Below are 19,714 nucleotides of genomic sequence, written 5' to 3' on the forward strand. Positions count from 1 at the left end.
TCAGGTTGGCTAGGTGATAATAGCGGTAAGAGACATCGTTAATGCAGGCAATATCTGTGACCAATACCTCAGTCCTCAATCACGGTGGCCATTCATTACTAAAACCTACTATCATGACACAACACAAAAGACAATATCATTCATAAATCCTATTTACTGTACAATGTCTTTGTGATTCAGTGTTCAGAATCACAAAGACAGTGTTCACTGTTCAGTGTTCTTTTCACTCACTTCAGTTTGTCAGTAGTGTGGTTTTTAATTGTTTTGGTTTGGCTTATGGCAGGTTGCCATGTCCGATGGAATGAGGCTTTGAATTGCAGTTTTAGTATTATAAATGTGACAGTTAATTCAAACTGATTTCAGTTCGGGTCTTTTGAAAAAAAAAGAGTTTTTTCTTCAAACAGGAATCTTCTACTGTACATTATTATTATTTTTCATACTGATTCGAATGTAATAGAGTCCGGATATACAATTTTAAACCTGTGCATGATCGTGTTTGGAAATAATACAGCACAGAAATTTTCATTGATTAAACACTGTTAATGCGCAATTTAGATCAAAATCAGGTTGGGAATTTTTTTAATTTAGTGTTGAAAAAGTAGGGAATTTTTAGAATTTCGTATTGAAAAAGTAAGGAATTTGTTTATAAAAAATGTGTGGGGAACCCTGCTTACCATTCATGTGCTCTTGGCATTTCCTGACCAGAGGAACTTGGCTTGAGAGTCCTTTCCATTAATTTTTCTGGTTCCAAACTTCCAACATGCCTCCTTCTGGTTTCCTGAAGGCAGAGTAGGTCTACTTCTCCTAGTCATGGTCTTTATTACTTCATTTGCCTTCCCTTGCATGGTTTCTAAATTATATAAGTCCTACAAGAAAAGGCTTGGGCTGTTCATAGAATTTGCCTCAAAGGCCGGACCCTGCAGACCCATTTACTCGGAGGTCTGCCAAGCTCGAGACATTACCAGTTACATTGTGGCTACTGGGACTGCTTTGCCTATTTCTTCTTTTTTGACTAGCATGTTTTGTTTCTGGCAATTTTACAGCCAGATGCTTTTCCTTGACTAATTTGGTACACTTTTGGCAGACCAAGATCTCTACCGTTCGCAGCTAACTAGGGCAGTGGTGAAAAAATTCCACCTGCATAATGCACTGTCCCAAAAATATATCAGTGACCCGCCAGATATGCTACTTTTAGCTGTATTCCAGAGTATGACAGGATATCTAGAGATAATAATCGCTACATAACCCTGCCGGGGATTGGATTAATTAGTGAGTGTCCGGATGTTTCCGCTTGTCAGTGGGTCCAAGACTTAGACACTGTACCTCTAGGGCTCCAACCTGCTCCAAGATTCTTAGCCAGTTAGTCTGGGACCGCATGGCACGCAGTTTTTGTAGTACACCTCCACGAGATTTGGCTAGAGTTTTGTCAGTAGAGAGGTTATGTACCAGCAGGGTTATGTACAAACATGTTTCATTTTCTAGCTGTGGGAAATTCCTGATGAAGGGATTAAAACTACTATGGAAGATCCATGGCAAACTTTACAAGGACATGAAAAAAGAGTCTCGCTGATTGAATGGCACCCAACTGCTGATAACATACTTGCCAGTGGCAGTGAGTTTTATTTATTAAATATATCAGAGGTGCCCAAAGTTAATAGACGTGCAAGCTGCATGCAGCTTTATGAGCCCCTGAATGTGACTTAATTAAAACTCTGAAATAAAGTTGCTTAGTTCATTTTGTACTTTATTACAGCTAGCGTATTTCATATGTGAAGTTAATTTACTTTACATTGTAGTTATTTTTTAAAACTTTTCCAGCATACCACATCATCATGATGTTAATGCACCACGTCATGATGTCAATGTGATGTTGGCTGCCTCTTTTTTATTTAGCTTATTTACTATTATATATATCACTATTTGTGCAAAAGAAGATTTCAACTAGACTGTTTATGCAATTTCCAATGGCTTTATCACAATACCCGTAATTTCAAATCTAATGGCGCAGTTTTGCCTAAGCAAGTGTTTCGGTACCTACCCTAATTTATATGGTACTACTCTTTCGGCCACAATGTTAGGGAGGTGATCCAGAAAGCACAAATATAACAGTTAAATTTTGCATAGAATTAGTACCTGTAAGGCTGTAAAATAGCCTAGTTTATCGTTGAAAGTGATTTAGACATGACATGACAAAGAAGCTAAGTTTATTAGTTTACGTCTGCAGACGTTGAATCAATGTAAAAATGACAGATTTTGCTGTCAGTGTAGTTTCACTTGATGTATTTGCATAGGATAGTTAGACGATCACCTTTAAGCATCAAGATGTATGAGTAAACAATTATTGTCTATTTAAGTAAGTTTTTCGCCCTCGAAAATTTGAGACTTGAAACATGCGGTTCAAATACGAACTCGAAAATTTTGTTTTGATGCTACTTCTGTTCATTCAGAGATATCGTAGGCATAGTTATGTGAGCGGGTCCCATATTTATGTTGAAACTATGTTACTGTGCGGTGAATGTAAATCAGCTGTTACCTTGCGTGTAATTCCAGCAGTTCGATTGTAGGTTTGGTGTTAGTGAGCATTTCTGTCATTCCCCATTTGTTGGACTGTTAGACCGTACTGGCGCGTTCAAAGTGAGCAACCTAATTGAATGCAGTCGGCACTTATATCATGTTGTTTCAAAGGAAAGACGCCGGATACATGTCATGCCGATTTTTGTTTGAAAGAAAGACTTGTTGCTGTGAAAACAAATGCTGAAGAACAACTGCAAAAACAACAGTTTAGGCTTTCGTTTGAAACTTGTGACAGATGTCACAAAGGAAGTTCTACATGTATATACTAAATTTAGCGTTTTTATTGAATCAAACGACAAGTTTTCTGATACGCTCATCGGCCTCCAACTGTAGGTGGTACTGACCTATGACCTTTAGAAAATAACTCCGCTGGGTGTTTGCTATTATGCTGCTACGATAAAATTTGCCTGATAGGTGTCACACAGATTTTAATTCAAAGAAAAAACGTGTAGTCTAACTTAATATATATATAAAGCTAAAACCTCAATTGCTAAGGTAACAGGGATCAGTTGTCAGTAGATGTTACAGAAAATATATTTCGCACTTATTCAGTGCATCGTCAGTTCTGATAAAGGGCAGTTAAAACCTACAAGTAATGTTTTAAACAACATTACAGTGACGCAATAATGTCAAAACATGAGCGTAAAAAATTGAAAAACCATAAGCGTAAATATTGAAAAAATGCTGAATGAAAACTAAACCAAGCCGGCAGTAAAGTAAATAAAAGGAAAAGGAAAAGTTAGCTACTCAACGATTTATCCAAATATGTTAAAACAATAAAACAAGAAAGATATGTATATTAATATATATATAATATACATATCTTTCTTGTTTTATTGTTTTAACATATTTGGATAAATCGTTGAGTAGTTAACTTTTCCAGGGTGGCAACTGATTAGTAGACCGTATGGTCGTTTCTTTATCTCCTTATAAAAACAAAATATTAAGCATTGTGTGTATTTTTGTTTTATGTCACTTTTGTTTTTTTGATAAATAGATAATTGATTTTCAACTTCTAGTCAACACTCTGTCAAATAGCGTTTTGTTGTGTTCAGAGCCGACGCATGCCGAGTGACATAATTTCTCATTAATTGCCTAAGCTATTTAAGAGTTACTCGCAAGACAACAGCTACTGTACATTCACCGCACTATAGTACGGAATGGCCCGTTTCGGCTAGTCCAATTCGGCTGGTCCGATTCGGCTAGTTTCCTATTCGGGTACAGTCTTTCTCTGCTAGTTCCCTATTTGGCAAATTTTTGAAAATCCAACCATAATCCTTCTGTAATCCAACAAAATCCTTAAGTAAATCCAAAAAAGACTGCAGCCGAATCGGACTAGCCGAATCGGACCAGCCGAATCGGATCAGCCGAATCGGACTAGCCAAATAGTAGCAGACCCCTATAGTATGTAGTATGTACTACAGTTCGAACAGTACCCTCACCTAAACGATTCCTGTGATTTCTGGAAATATACAGAAGCAACTTGAATAAACAGTCCTGAAACATCAAAGTTTTTTTGTTGCCGTCTGTGTAGTAATTCAAAAAATTACCTTAATATATTTCTTAGGTTATGACAACACTGTGATTGTATGGAATGTGCTTACTGGAGAGTCTATATGTAAAATCGAACACCCTGATGCACCTACTTGCATATCTTGGAACTACGATGGCTCCAAGATGGCTACTACTTGCAAAGACAAAATGCTTCGCGTTATGGATCCCAGAAAAGAACATTGTGTTTCCGTGACTGTTAGTTTTGAGTTATTCTTTCTTGTTATGTTTGTTGTGTGTCTAAAACTCAGCATTAGACTTCATGCAGTATCATATCACGGAAATTATGTTTTGTTTTAAAGATAAAGTTTCGGGTCTTTTGCTTTGTTAATTGTGAGGAAAGATTCATTGAAATTTGCATCATGTACATTGTACAATGCAAAAAATATATTTACATTGGACTAATGGTTGCTTCTATGTGCTGCTTATGTTTCACATGTGACCTACCTTTTACATGGGACCTACCCTAGCTTTCTTATCCATTTTCCTTGTTCTCATTTTAAAATCACTCTAGAATTGCTGAAAAGTAACAAGCATCTGTAATCCACTATACGCATTGAAACTCTGGTAAACAAGTGATTGCTACTTCACTAACTCCCATGGTTCAACATTTTCCCACCCCTAGGGATAGGCCTTGCACACCTTAATGGTGAGAGCACCCTCGTTCAAGAGCCCCTGGTTTGGAGAAAAGTATGAAGAAAAATTCTGATTTCTTGCCAGCTATCAAAAATCGTTAATTTTATCATGCATGAGCTTGAATTCAAGTGAAAAGGACAGATTTTGCTACCATGGTTTGAATTATTCAAGAATTACGAGCTTTTAAATCATCTATAAAATTTTGCGTTTAATGCTGTCAAACATAAATTTATATTCTTGGTTGCTTAGTTCTCTGTTTCAAATTCGTTTTTTTTTGCTAAAAATTTGTTAATAAAAACCTTTTTATTTTGTAGGAAAAATCCATTTTTGGTGGATCAAAACCATCGAAGTGTGTCTTCCTGAAAAACAACAAGATATTTTGTGTTGGCTTCTCCAGGATGTCTATCCGATTATACGCCGTGATTGATTCAGTAAGTTTCGTGTTGTATATTTTGTTGCAAGCATCACTTATATTCAAAAGATTTGTCGAATGCACTCACACCTTGTTGGTCTGTCCTATGTTTTATCAAATACCGTTTTGCAAGACATTTGGATAATTACATTGGCATTGAAAGCAAACGGCCAGAAATGCGTATGAATAAATCCGTTTTTGTAGATTCGTGTCGAATACTTGAGAATCTCTCTAGTTAAAATTCTCAGCACCAAATTTTGTGCTTCTTTGCATTGATTTAACGTTTGTAACCGCTAAATCATAAAAAAAAGAATTTTGGCTGCTCTGTTGCAATTTACGAAGACTTTGTGTTTTTTTCATGCTTTGTTTAGATTCTAGAAAATAGAAGCTACTAAATATCTTGTGTAAGATCACATCAACCTTTAATCTGTCTCATACAAAGAACAGGGCTGATCTAATCTCTGAGTGGTTAAAACTTAGGCGGTGTGCGTTTACGATTTGGCATTGCATGAACGTACAACATAGTTGTTAACGGGTTGATATGCCACTGCATTATGAACTCAGGATATCGTCGTTTTAGAAGATAGAAAATGTAATAGTACATTTATTATATTAATGCTGTTGTCGAAAAGCATTATAATACGCTACAGCTTTGACAAAACACCACATTTGTAAAGATAAAATGTTTCATCTTGCTTGTCGGAATGTCGGTGGTTTAAGAAAACCGGTTGTTAATATGGAAGACAGGAGTTGAAAAAACTCTTTGCGCCGTGACTTAAAGAAGTTTTTGAAAAAAAAGAATAGATTTTTTTCAAAGCCATAGCAAATATTGATTGATGCCGTACGAGTCGGTGTAACAAGGATAAGAGTTAAACTGACTGGTAAAGGCGGTGATCGAATACCCTTGTGGCATGAGTGGTGCGATACCGACGAGCCCAGCCTCATGGGTAAAACATTGTGTCTATAGCTGTCTTCTTCTTCTTGCTTATGAGGCAGCAATTCAGGCAACATCTCCCAATTGCTGCAGCCAGTGCAATGTCTTCATATCAGGGTCTATGAGATCCACATGTTCTGCAGGTCGACACACTGGACAGTGATTTATGATGTGCTGTACTGTTTGACGTTCGCCACAAACACAGGCTGATGAGTTACACAAGGTCACAAGCCCCAAGAAAACATGTGTTTGAATCGACACACATCAGTACGGAGGCAATTCAAAGGTGCTTAAATAGTGTCTGGTGTAACTTGGAACTGGTTGGGCCGTGAGATGGTTTCCCAGCAGTTTCTGCATGACTTCATAAGATCGAAGTGATTTTCATGAAGCGCCACAATGTGTCAAGAAAAAGGCCACAGGCGTTTATATGTGAGCTGTTGTGCATCAAGAACTGAAGTGTGGAGAAGATGGCGATCATTGACCTCTACCTTTAATGCGAGCCGTATGGTGGAATTCTCTTTGCGTAATTTTGGTGGGGTGATGTCTGAAAGCACAGGTACCGTAATGAGCCTGTAGGGGTTGGATGCAGGCATCCAGTGATTATGCGCATGGTGTCGTTAAGGGCGATATCTACTTTTCCTGCATGTGCGCTGCGGCACCAGACTGGAGAAGCATATTCGGCACTGTACACAAGCAATAGGGCACTGGTACGCAGTGTTGGTTGGGGTTTTGGATCCCCAAGTAGAACCAACTAGACATCTGAGAACATTATTTCTTGCTGATGCTTTGGCACGAACTGAGTCACAGTGTGGGCAGGGGTCATGTCGGATTAGGGTTCCATCTAGAGCAGTGGTTCCCAACCTGGGGTTCGCGGACCCCTTGGGGGTCCGTGAGAAAGCATTTGGGGGTCCGTGATTACCTTGATGAATTTTGGAAAAAAAAAACGAAAAGCAATCTTTTTACTTTCATTTCTCTCTTTAAATGCAAATGTGTCAAGCTCAAGCCCGCGAGAATAAACTGCAACAACACCCCTCTCATTAAATTTGCTTACGTTGAAAAAGTTTCGGCATGGCACTTAGGGTCACCTTAATATTGAAATACTGCTGACCTTTTTTGAACAATTCATTCATTTTCTTATTTGAGCAACTGTTTAACCTGATATTCGCCGCAGGAGTCATAGCGGCAATGCAATATGACACCGTACAGTAGTTGAGCAGCATAATTATTACAATACTCAATAGTATGTTAATTGAGTTCCAGGCAAAATTTAGGTAGGGGTCCGCAGAATTAATAATTTGATTAAAGGGTTTAAAGACAACAAAAAGGTTGGGAACCACTGATCTAGAGGGACTCGTAACTGATGGCCAGCTTCCTTGTTGTTGAGGTGGAAAGGTGTGATGGTGGTTTTAGCTGTGCTGAGTTTTAGTCTCCACACTCTCCAGTTTTTTAGGTGAGATCAGCTTCATATTCTCGGTGAGGACATCCTCTACCTTAGTCCAATTTTTGTTTGTATATAGTTCGGCCAAATTGTCTGCATAGCTGTACTGTGTGGAGTTTGTCTAGGCTAGGAAATGTCGTTAATATAGATAACATGGGTGCTAAGCAAGATCCTTGTGGAACGCCATTCCTTAGATGACGGGGCGGCTGGATTGTCCGTCGCTGGTTTTCAGCACAAATGTGCGGTTTGCTGTAAGGTTAGCGAGAAAGCGAACAAGTTGTTTGTTAGGAATTTTTGTAGGAGTTTAAGCCAGGGCTTTGGAGCCGGAACCGTGCATTTTCAACAGAGCTGGAGCCGGAGCTCTAGTATTGGCTGAATTCATATAACTTAACAGCAACCCTTCACAAAATTAAGAATTGTTGCCTCTTTGGCGCCACCTATTCTAACTAACCACGTTGCCGGGGATTTGACAGCAGAGCACTCACATGTTCATTGTTCATCGCTGCAACGGATGATACTGACTGACGTTCATCCTTAAACCTCATTAGCTCCGGAGCTGAAGCTAATTTATGATAAAAGGGAGCTTCGGAGCTGGAGCAATTTAACATTTACGCCTGCTCCAAAGCCCTGGTTTAAGCACTAGGCCCTGGTGCCACACTGTGTCATAAGCCGGAATGGCCCGTTTTGGTGAGTCCGATTCGGTGAGTTCGATCCCTTAACGGGGCATTTTTTCAATTTTTTTTTTAAATTATCGGGTACCGTAGCCTAATTATCATTGCCGTTTTAGGGTTTGGGGTTAGGGGTTAGAGGATAGAAACTCACCGAATCGGACTCACCGAATAGTAGCAGACCCGTCATAAGCAGTAGATAAGCATCTACTAATATGACACCAGCTTTATTGCCCCTCTCGAAACTATCCTTTATGTCATTAGTTAATTTAGTTGTTTAATCGGTTGTACAACGCCCATGGCGGAAGCCAGCTTGTTCTGCGGGAAGTTGCGGATCAATGACTGGTTCAACTGGTGTTATAATGAGCCGTTCAAGAATCTTGTAGGAAATACAAAGGAGAGAGGGACGATAACTCTTTGGGTCTTCCAACGTTTTTTTTGGTTTGGGTAGGGAATCATACTTGCCTTCCGCCATATCTTGGAAATTGTGTTGCGATTAAGACAGATTGAATAAAAGTCTAATATTAGCATTGACTTAAAATTTCAAAAATGTGATTCAAGTAGGTTTTTAGCTAAGGTTTTCAATTGTAAGCTCACGCAGAGAAAAATTAAAACAACCTTTTGTGCATCACAGAAAGATCTAAATACAGTATTGGTCACTGAGGAAATCGACAATGCCAATGGGACCATTTATCTCCATTACGACCCAGATAACAACATCGTTTTTACGTACGGAAAGGTAAAAAATGCGTTGTAAATTATCGTTTGTTTGTTTTTTCAATAAAGTGACGTGAACAAGTTTAGCAATGTGGAGCAGTTGTTTGTTTATTATTTCTTACGTTAAGGTGCGTACCTTACTCTCAAAGTATTTGACTGCTGATTTTTTTAAATTTTGCATGATATGAAACTCTTGAAGCAACTAATTGTTTTTGGAAATTTTTGACTTATATTGTGTCAAAACCTGAAGAATTCACACAGTGGAAGTAACCCATTTTAGTTAATATTTTAACGATTCATCCTCATGGTTCAACTTTTTGTAATTGTGTTTACCTGCTAATTATAATTTGCTGTCTGTATGTATTATGCATTGTGCATTTGTTTTCTAAGTGTATATATATTATATGTTAACTGTGGCTAAAATTCAAATTATACCAATTTTTTTAGAAAAAACAAGGAACATGGATTTGTCCTGATTGCAAACATTATATAAAGATTGTGTATCTATCACTTAGAAAATTAGATCCAATACAAGACTTTTTGACGTGTACAGATAGGGCTCAGATGAACCGGTGTCACTAATTCTCATAGACACTGTAAACAACTTTAAAACTGTCAGTACCGATATTAGTTTGTTGTCACGTCATTTACAGATTCGCTGGTGATTAAAAAGTCCAATATGGGACTAGCAGCCAGGGCCACAGTAGTAACAAGTAAATAGTAAAGCTTACTCTTGATGCTGACGCATCATTTTAATGCACCTTTCTTTTACGTTGCTCTTATTGGCTGCTTACTGAATTCCACATAATGGGAGACCGTTTCGTGTACTGTACAGTGTATTTTTGACTTTTTTCTATTCACTACAAGAGTTTCCGCTAAAGTCGAGTGTAAGATTGTGACAGGCACCAACCGATTTTGAGCGCATTTTACAATGCTTCCTTCGGTGGCTCTTAAAGCGACATTGCGGTGGTTGCTGAGAAGTTTGGGAAATCTTTGTCCATTCTAGAGACATGATTTATTCCACACATATATCTTTCTTTCAGTGGTGCTTCCATGCTGGTGACGAATGTTTGTTCAAGAACATTTGTGTCTGGGCCATGATTTATCCAATGAATGTTTAGGAAGGATTTGAGGCAACTCTGGTCGAATCGTTCCTATAGCTGCACAGAATACTGTCATAATAGCCCACACTAAGAAGTGTTGTTAATAGAGCTATTTAATCTGTCGATGAGGAGGCAGGGCCAGGGTGTGAAGGCAATTGGTGAAGGTGAATACATGAAGGTGAATCCGGCCAATCTCGGTAACAGGAACATCACCGGATTACAACTGGACAACTACTATATGTCATGATCTTTTGTTTCTCTTTGCAAGTGGTGTTTGTTTTGTGTATGACATTCTCACCTCGCAGTCACAAAAATGGATTGATTGCATACTCGGTGTAAAAAATACGAAGGTTATCCATTACTTTTGAATCCCTGTTTTGACCGTGCGAGTCATTTCCATAAGAATGGATAATTGGATATCTCAGATGACTTAGGATTTTGATAGATGTTAGTTTCTTATGAATATCTTGTTAATGAAATGTAATTTGATCTTGCTGCAAGAAAAACTTTTCATGCAAAAAAAAGGCATTTTAGAAGTCTTAAAAAGTGTATTTTGGTTTTTGAAAAGGATTATTTGAATGGACATTTCCTGTGGAAACATTTCGCTTTAAACTGTCCTAACATGCATCAATGCTAAAATATGGTAAAAACCAAAACCTTCAACACAATTTTTGCACTGTGATCAAGAAATTTAAAGAATACCGTAAAAAAGAATTCGCGTCAAATTGTCTCGCGGTTAGATGTCCCTGCTCGACCGCGGTCAGTTGTCGCGCGTCAGGTCGGCCGCGACAGAACGTTCTGAATCCTTATCCCCTTTCTTTACCTCTTCCATATGACGTTTGTTGTCAACCTATATTCAGTCGCCACCTCTGCTTGGAGCAGATTGCGCATCAACGTGGGTTATCTGTTTCCATAAATCATGGTTAAAAATTTAGCTAGCCCGCCCAGCATCATCAACTTGAGTTCGGTCCATGCCAGATGTTGTCTTGTCAGGTTGTGAACCTACAAAACGCAATATGGCGGTCCTGGCAACCTACCTCCTCAAGGTGTCATATTATATTTTAACATTCTCTGAAGATAAGTAATAATCCTACGTTAAATAAGTTCCTAAGAAAATCATTAATGAAAATTAAGTTTAGTTTTCAATGCAATTTCAATGCAATGCAGAACAATCCTCCAATACAGGCTGGTAAGTCAATTGAGATTTCATAGTCACCTTTATTGCCAAATAGTGAAAAGGTTTGTTTGCGTTGCAAATATTTGCCGGCGTCCAGTTAACATGGAAGCACTGAATTGTGCAAGCACAGCAGTGCTGTTGTGCTAACCTACGCAGCTTGTGTGCCTGTTAGCGCAAATCGCATATCTTGAACATACGGAACTTTTAATTTCTTGTTTTCTGTTTTTCGGCGAGTGTTGCCGTTGGGTTCACTTAATAGCATTTTTGATTTCGAGGTACCGTATTAACTTTTCAGATGACTGGGCTTAGTTAATATTTTTGCATTGAGGTTTGCTTGTGCGTCAAGTTATTTACTCCCGAATACAATTGGCTCGTTTTAAATGGAATCATTAATAAGCTACAATTTTCATATGGTAAGGTTACACACAGTGTATAATTTTGTTACACACACTGCTGAGTTTTATTAGGCTACTAGGTTTCTGTCATCGTATCTTCGGTTTTGTTCCCACGTAGTGGGGCTGGCCATTTTTTTTTTGCAGCGATTGACTTCACTTCTATTATCTCAAATGCATGCTAACCCTAACCCAAACTAACGTGCGAGGTGTGGACTGGAAACCAAAGAAGCATATTCTTGTAGCTCAATCATTCAAATGCATGGTATGACATATTGACATAGGGTGATACTTTTCGACTACTCAATTGGAAGAACTGGTGCAGTGTGGTGTGTCACAATCTTCAGTCATGGCCCCTTTGCAGCTCTTGGCCACTAGCACAATATATCTACTGCACACACTCTGGTGCTGTCTCCATGAGTTGGGGCTTCCATGCTCATCTTGGCCTGTTTCTTGAATCTCATGCTATGCTGTTGTTGAGAAGTGAAAACTTTTACAGGCAGCCACTCTCAAAGCAATGTCAGTCAAAAGAGGCCAACTACTCCCACCCATTATCTTATTAAAGCTCTTGAATTGACTTACAACATAATATTATAAGGTTGAGAAAAGTTAAACGGCATTTTAAAAGTCTGAATTTGATAAATGCACCTGTGAACTGAAACTGTTTCAAACTTAACCAAAAAAGAGCTTTAGCATTTAGATTTAGACCATGTTTTCGTGTCTTATAAATTGTGCTTTTTGCTTTATGCGAATTTCTCTTTATGCGAATTTCTCTGTCATTTCTTGTAATGTTTACAAGTAAAGAAACTATTGCTAGGGATCCGTTCTGTTTGCAATACGAAAAAAGAAGTCTTTGAAAAACATGTCAAGAAGTTGTTCATATGCTGTATTTTTTAAATGCTAAGGGATTGAGCTGCAGCATTCATTAAAAAAGTCTTTCAGGAAAAATAGAATCAAGAAAGTGCTGTTGTTTGCTAAGCCTTACAATTGCGCAAAAACCCAAAATTGACTCATGTTGGTGTTAAAAAGAAATTTTGCGGTAGTTAATTGTTTTTTCTTTTGCTTTCTTGTGCAGGGAGACGCTCAGATCAAATATTATGAGATGACTGACGCCGAACCATATGTGCACTTTCTCAGTGTTTACCAAAGTACGTCCAGTCATCGTGGTGGAGCGTGGATGCCCAAGCGCGGCCTTGACTTCACAACCTGTGAAATAGCAAAGTAAGGTGGTAGTTCTATGTCTGTTTGTATTAAGCTTCCTTGTAGCGTTAGGTTCGTTGCCGTTGGAAATGCAACTTCATTTTAGCACAGTTTGAAACTAAGAAGAGTTTTTGTGTCAGAAGCACCTTCATGAAACGTTTAATGACAAATCTCATCTTTGAATCGGTTTCAGTTCATGTGGTCGTTCTCGTAGAGCATCTTGCGCAGAGTAGCCTAACTTAGTTTAAGTAGAAGTTGCACTTGACCCCGTTGGCGCGGTGTGTACACCTCAGTGTTGTGACCTGCGCAGGTCAATTGCCTACACAGCACTAAGAAGTTCAATAAAAGCAAATTCTAACCGCTTTCAGCGGTGCTAAATTATAGAATAGTTTTTGGCTTAGCTGCTTGATATCTGGTGGTAGTTTTCCAAAGAAGCGCGGTGCTTGCGCGCCAATAGCAAAATCAAATTTTAAAGCGTTTTTTTTTTCTAATGGCAGATATCCCATACAGCAAAATTTGTCATTTTAACATTGACTCAACGTCTGCAGACGTTGAATTTTTACAAATCAATGTAAAAATGAGGAATTTTGTAGTCTGGTAACAAGCAAGGTATGAAACAGTTTGCTCTGCATTGTATAAGTAACGCTGCAACCAACCATTGTCTACCGATAGCTCAAAGTTTTAACAAAAATTCGATTGTTCCCAACGTCTTGTAGGCAGGGTGGTGTAAAGCAACCAACTCGCTGCATTCCTTATATAGACAAACGTCAAAATGCCTACAGGAAATAGTCAGCTGCGGAAGTGACTCAGTTAACGAGAATGTACACAAGTCTTCACTGTAATGCTTCGCTCAGACACTCTCAGCTTAATGTTTTTTGTTTTAACGTCACTTAGGGCTTTTCGAATGTAAAATTGGGTGTGGTGGTGACAATTTGGGTTGTTTGATTGAATTGAAACCAGTGATGTTCACCCTCTTTTACTACATGTCAAGGATTTTAGACTGTTGTGAGCTAGGAAATAGGGAAACTTGTTTCATACTCGTCTTTTTACTCGATGTAAAATACCATGCCAATGTCATGCAGCTCATTAATGATGCTTTTGAGGACAAAACGGGTTAAAGGAATCAGCAAAAAAACAATCATCTCAAAGGAATTAGTTTCATTAATTGGAGGAACGAATCAAACAACATTTCCCGAAAGTAATTAGTGAAGGAAACAACACAACAAGAAACCAACCAAATCGTGCTTGCAAAACTGTAAATGACAAAAGCACAGCTAGTGACTTTGCGATAGGGTAACACCTGTTGGATAGCCAAGAATGTGTTTTGAACTTTAAACTAGAACTTAGAAGTGTTTTCAATTCTTGCTTATAGCCGTTCCTGGTTCCACCTCGCAGAACTGGAAGCAATCTTCATAAAGACTCTCAATCCAATCTTATGCCGCCAAAAAGAATTCTTTAATGCCTTGATGCTTTTTTGTTAATTTTCTGTTCCAAATTTACATTTCTTTTTTTCTGCTATAAATACTTTACCACTTTTAGGCTTATTTTATTTTGATGATAGCTCCTGAAGAGAGTCAAGACGAAAACCTGCAGCTTCGAGCTACCATGAGCAATATTCTACTCGCAATTTTCAAGTTTTGCACCACCAATCAAAGCTTCAAGTTTCATTAATTCTTCAAAGGCCTCACTTGCGTAACTTCTGTCAATTAATTGCAAAAATTTCTAATTTTTTCAGAACATAAGTTGCTTGACATGTGAAGTACCTGGTTTTCATTTGTCACTTATTTTGAGATTGGGAGTTAAAAATCTATGCCTATTTTTTGAATATTTTTCATAGTACTTCACCACGTGCAGACTGGTTTCAAGCCGTCTAAACAACCTAAAACTTTAGAAGGCTGCTGTATTCCGACAATTTAATTATGCAACTCAGCTATGCTTACAGTTTTGCGAATTAGGAACATTTTCAAGTAATAAAAAACGATTCTTAAAAATGATAATTTGTTCTTTTAACATAGTGTCATACATTGAACTTGTGCATGTAATGGCGTTCCATTATTTTGAGTATTTCATGCACTCTGCCATCATCATCGCAATGCGGTTCATCTCATCTCCATGCTTTGAGGTGCTAAAATTGGAAAGAAAATATTAACGTTAATTTAAAAAATAAATATTGATATATGAATCAAATATTAACGTACTTTGCCAAAGTGGTGGCGTCAGTACTGACAAACTTCAAACTTCTCTTACATGCTAATGGTTGATGCAGATGCGGTAATTAAACCATAACATACACCGTGCTTTACTACTGCCGATAGATCAAGTGATCTGTGCTGAGGCATGCATTGCGGATTTACACCTGAACGTTTTATTGATGGTGCTTTATAACGAGGGAAAACTGGTTGAAAAAGTCACAGCTGTCATGTAGCACAAATCATATCTAGTTGTTTTAACCACTGATAGACGATCAAACAATCGTCTAATGTCTTACAGTACGTTTTCAATATAATTTGCTCTGACTTTGAAAATCTGAACTTGTTGTTTTAGCTTTACTTTAGGCGTACTTTGCGAATCTATTGAAAGAAATTATTATAAACCCGTTTTTTCTGATTGGTTTCATCCGATTTAGATGCTACAAACTTATTGAAAATGCATGCGAGCCAGTCAGCTTGATTGTACCGAGGAAGGTGAGTGGGAATCTTTGTTACTTTTATGTCATAACTTTGATTCATATCTTTTTCCACATGATCGGAAAAGCTGTGATTCGCATTTCGCTATCAGGAATTAATTGTGTTGTGTATATAATTTAATTAACCTAATTTAATTGTGTATATAATGATTGTGCAGGCATGCATTTTTATTTCCTGTTCAATTATACTCTTGTATTGTGATCGATATTGCATTTACTTTCACTGAAGTTGGAATTGGAAAACTTACCTACATTTCGAACAGTGCCCAATATTTAATACTTCCAGCTGATCAAAAATCGCATGTAATGAGAAATTAGCTTTTCAACTATGACATATACAGTAGCCTAATTACTCAAAAGCGCCTTGAGAAACCAAACCCAACGTTACTATGTGCTTGATCAATGATCATATTGCAAAACCTTGAAAACTACTTTATAACCGCATTGCAACGTATTCTTAGATTTCGTAAAATTGTATTTAAATTTGCGCAAACGTCACAGTGTAGCATCACTGGAAACCCTTGGCCTGCTGCCAAATCCTAAATACATTCAGGTTGTCTTGGATGTCTCGCTCGAGCACTTGATATAAAGCTATAATAAAAGACCAGTTTAAACGCTGCTTGCTTGAGCGTACGACCAGTAGGTCACAGAGTGGAAGAAGAAAACAAGGCTTGCAAGTTTCATTTCTAACGTTTTGTCTCCGCTCTATTGGATTGCCTCTGCTAAGGCGTGGCTGCGACTCGTCCATCTTCGCACTGCTGTCAGTATATGACGCTCAGCTGTAGGCTACGATGACACCTTTATCGTCTGTGGGTATGGCTTGAAGAAACAGTCGCAGGTCACATTGTAAACGACGCATGTGCACAACTCCTCACGCCTCAAACCGAAATGCGTGATGTGCACGTTTTGGGCGATAAAACAATTTCAGATTTTCAGTAACTTTTGTTTTGAGTAAAAGACAGAGCCATATATTCCTGGACTGGCCATATATTACAAGGCTTCATGAGAAGAAGCATGGAGGTGTTTGGCCTTTAACATAATGTTACAACACTAATTAAATCACAGTGTTAGTTGTGAAAGCAAACAGATTTAAAGCATTTTGAAATACTTCTGTTGGTTTTTAATCAAGCGCTTAACCAAAAGGTTTCTGATGCGTTCCTGTATATTTTAAATAATAATAATAATAATGTTAGTTTTTATAGAGCGCTGTATCCATCGCAGAATGCGTTGCTCCACAGCGCTTTACATAACAGACAGTGTCAAATAGTAAATGTCGTTTTTTATCATCTATCACAACATCTTAACCTTTAAAATAAGTTGTGGTAACATTGTCACTGCTTGCCTGTTCAGACAAGAGGTTTTTAATAAGATCTCAAACAAATAATTTTGTTTATTTACAAACAGTCTGATCTCTTCCAAGACGACATTTATCCAGATTGCTCCAGCTACGAACCATCGCTTACAGCTGAGGAATATAAGGCAGGCAAGAATGCGCCGCCAAAGACGATGGACATTAGACCATGTGAGTGGCCTCAGCATCAATAAAGTGACACCAAGTCAATAGCAGTGCATGAAGATATATCAGTTTACACGACTACTTGACAAAACAGAACTTGTTCTGCATGCATTGTCATTGATCAATTTTTCAAAGTTCCGCTCGATGGGAACACGAAGCAAAGTTCAAAAATCGCTGCTTTAAAATGACTTTTAAATTATCGAACTTGGGTGTGTCTTGTGTTCAAACAGTGTTCCCTCTGAGATTCGCAATTGCGCAGTAACAGTTGGTCGTTCTTGTGCACTTGCAACGCTATAAATTTAAAACAAAACAAAATCATTTGTCACTCTGCAAACGCTGCCTAATGTGCACAAAAAATTGTTTGCGAAATGTAAATTTTCTTAGTAGGGACACTGATTTTCCAAAATGTTTGTTTTTTTCTCTGCAGATTTCGACGAGCTTAAAGCCAGCAAAGGCGGCAAAGGTACAGCCGCAACCAAATCCAACAAACCAGTGCGTTCACTGTCCCAGAGGCCAGCTAAGACCTTGTCTGTTGTCTCTCCCGCGCAAAATGGAGCAAGTAATACGCCTGTAAGTATCGTTATACCCCTCAGAGTGTTTGCAATGTTGGGATTGTTTCACTATTTCATGTATTTTGATGTCATCGTTACTTAAGTTGTGAGCAGTTTTGATGGAATGATGACAAAAGTTTCATTATCTCGGCTGAAACCTACCAGATGTAGGTCTTACCCAGATCTGCACTGAAAGGTACCAGAGAGCAGAATATCTTTGGTCTTGTCATCTACGACCCTCAGACGTTTTGCACCATTTCGTGAACGAAAGATTTTGCATGTTTCCTGGCAGCTGATTGTAGCAACAATTGACAGCAACAGACACCGTGTTTTGCCCATGAGGTTGAGCTCATCAGTATTGCACCACTAATTCATTTTTTTCTTCGCGCAACACTCAGAGTTCAAGGTGGATACATCTACACCTTGCCAGTTTACAGTTTTTCCATGTAAAAAGGAATTTTTACTTAACATCATTAGTGCGTTCGCTCCGGGAGCCGTCCACACACCGAAACACTCAACAGGCACACCATACTTACATGGAAAATACCCACCAGGAAAGCGAGAGACTTTCTCTGACCAAAGGGACCCCACCACGGTCCACGGTAGCCTAGATAGTAATCTGTGGGTATATAAAAAAGGTTATTGGCTGCCCAAAGCTTATCTATTTCAACTTTCCTCTTGCTGATGTTGGAGCAGACTAGGAAGTGGCGGGTCAAGGTAGAGAACTAGCACGATTTGGTAAAAGTTTAATTTTAGATGATTTGTGTGTGTGTGAGCTTCTTCTTGGTGCTCGTTTGAAGAAGGGCACTGGCGTGTGGAAAAAGGGCCACTGCAGTCTGACATCTCATTTGGCGTAGATGCCACAGAGAGGGGCAGCCAGATAGAGAGTAGCTTTTGCTGACCCCAAAGTTTTTTTGTGGTGGGCTGCTGTAATCCTGTCTTCCCAGAGGGAGTGGGACGAGGGAGAGTGATGGTTAAAGATTTCCCGCTGCAATTTCTGACTGTTGTCCGCTTGTTTGGGGGCTCTTTTGGAGTAGATGCGTTAAGTCTCCAGTGTGTTGGAAAGGTAAACATCCAACTTCTCAGCGGCTGCAGAAAGGCTGTTTCGCACAGGGGGTTTGGGTTGTCTTTTCCCCCGCGGCCCATGATCTTAAAGCCATCATCGCCTGATCGCTCGTGGTGGGGTTCTTACGCTTCTTTGCCCTCTTCTTCTGTTGGAACTTTGGTCATGCAGCTCCACAACCAGGCTTGTGAAAACCTGATGACTGGCAAGTAGAACAGGTGATCTGTTGCCTTTATTTTCTTGATTTATTTTGAAAAATATGAAGATTGGACTGACGAAGAAAATCAGCTTCAACCGACGAAGATAAATTATTCAAACGAGCATGGCGTTTGATATGCTTTTTCATTATATTTCAAACGCTTTCACTCGTAAAACTTGCCTCTAAGACGGTGCTGATTATCCAAGTATCACTGTTCGGTTCCAACACCGGTTGAACATGATTTTGTCTCGCCTTGTTTCGGTTTTGCAACACTTTTTGTTATGAAGTAAGCTGGCAAAGTGTACTGAAAAGATCGACAAAGACCACGCACTAATGCAAAAGATACACAGGAAAGTATCATTCTATATAATAATTTTGGTTTTGTTGGAGTCTTCGCCACACATGTATGGCTAGAGCCTAGACAACTGCTATTTCTCATCCAAATATAGTAGGTTTAAAACAGAATCGTTCAATGTAAATTTTCTCTATCCATGCAAAAGTAACATGCGACCATGATAAGGCAAAGTTAATCTGCTTTTATACGTTATTTTAAAGTGTAAAGGACTTGATCATGATTGGTGAGAATTAACTTCTCGCTGCCTTGTGCCTTAGTATTGAAGTAGCAAGAATTCAACTTCTCTTTATCCAGCAATTCCCGAAACCACGCTACACAATCGACATATCCTACTTTTTGATGAAAACTTGACTGATTGCGAATATTTGTTTTTGCTGTTATGGTCTGCTGCGTTAGTTCTGATGTATTTTCGACCACTATTTAAACAGACACTAAATCTAAAAGATGACATGTTTAAATTGCACTAAAAGTTAATTTAAATCGCTCAGGCAGAATTGGGGTTTTTATTTTGTACCCAACGGCTTAAGTCCACAGGTGCAATG

At 38.6% G+C, this 19,714-nt stretch overlaps 1 protein-coding gene across 1 annotated transcript in view; it reads left to right on the forward strand.

Moving 5' to 3' along the window:
- LOC145771649 (coronin-1C-A-like) overlaps window positions 1-19,714 on the forward strand; it is a 37,003-nt gene that overhangs the window by 13,378 nt on the left and 3,911 nt on the right. Inside the window, exons 3-10 of the mRNA XM_082583376.1 lie at window positions 1,483-1,612; window positions 4,142-4,323; window positions 5,076-5,192; window positions 8,848-8,952; window positions 12,678-12,823; window positions 15,429-15,486; window positions 16,893-17,010; window positions 17,432-17,574. Of these exons, the coding sequence (XP_082439502.1) occupies window positions 1,483-1,612; window positions 4,142-4,323; window positions 5,076-5,192; window positions 8,848-8,952; window positions 12,678-12,823; window positions 15,429-15,486; window positions 16,893-17,010; window positions 17,432-17,574 (999 nt within the window). The remainder of the gene's footprint in view (window positions 1-1,482; window positions 1,613-4,141; window positions 4,324-5,075; window positions 5,193-8,847; window positions 8,953-12,677; window positions 12,824-15,428; window positions 15,487-16,892; window positions 17,011-17,431; window positions 17,575-19,714) is intronic.

This window comes from Aplidium turbinatum, chromosome 6 (assembly GCF_918807975.1).
Source record: "Aplidium turbinatum chromosome 6, kaAplTurb1.1, whole genome shotgun sequence".
Classification (NCBI taxonomy): Eukaryota; Metazoa; Chordata; class Ascidiacea; order Aplousobranchia; family Polyclinidae; genus Aplidium; species Aplidium turbinatum.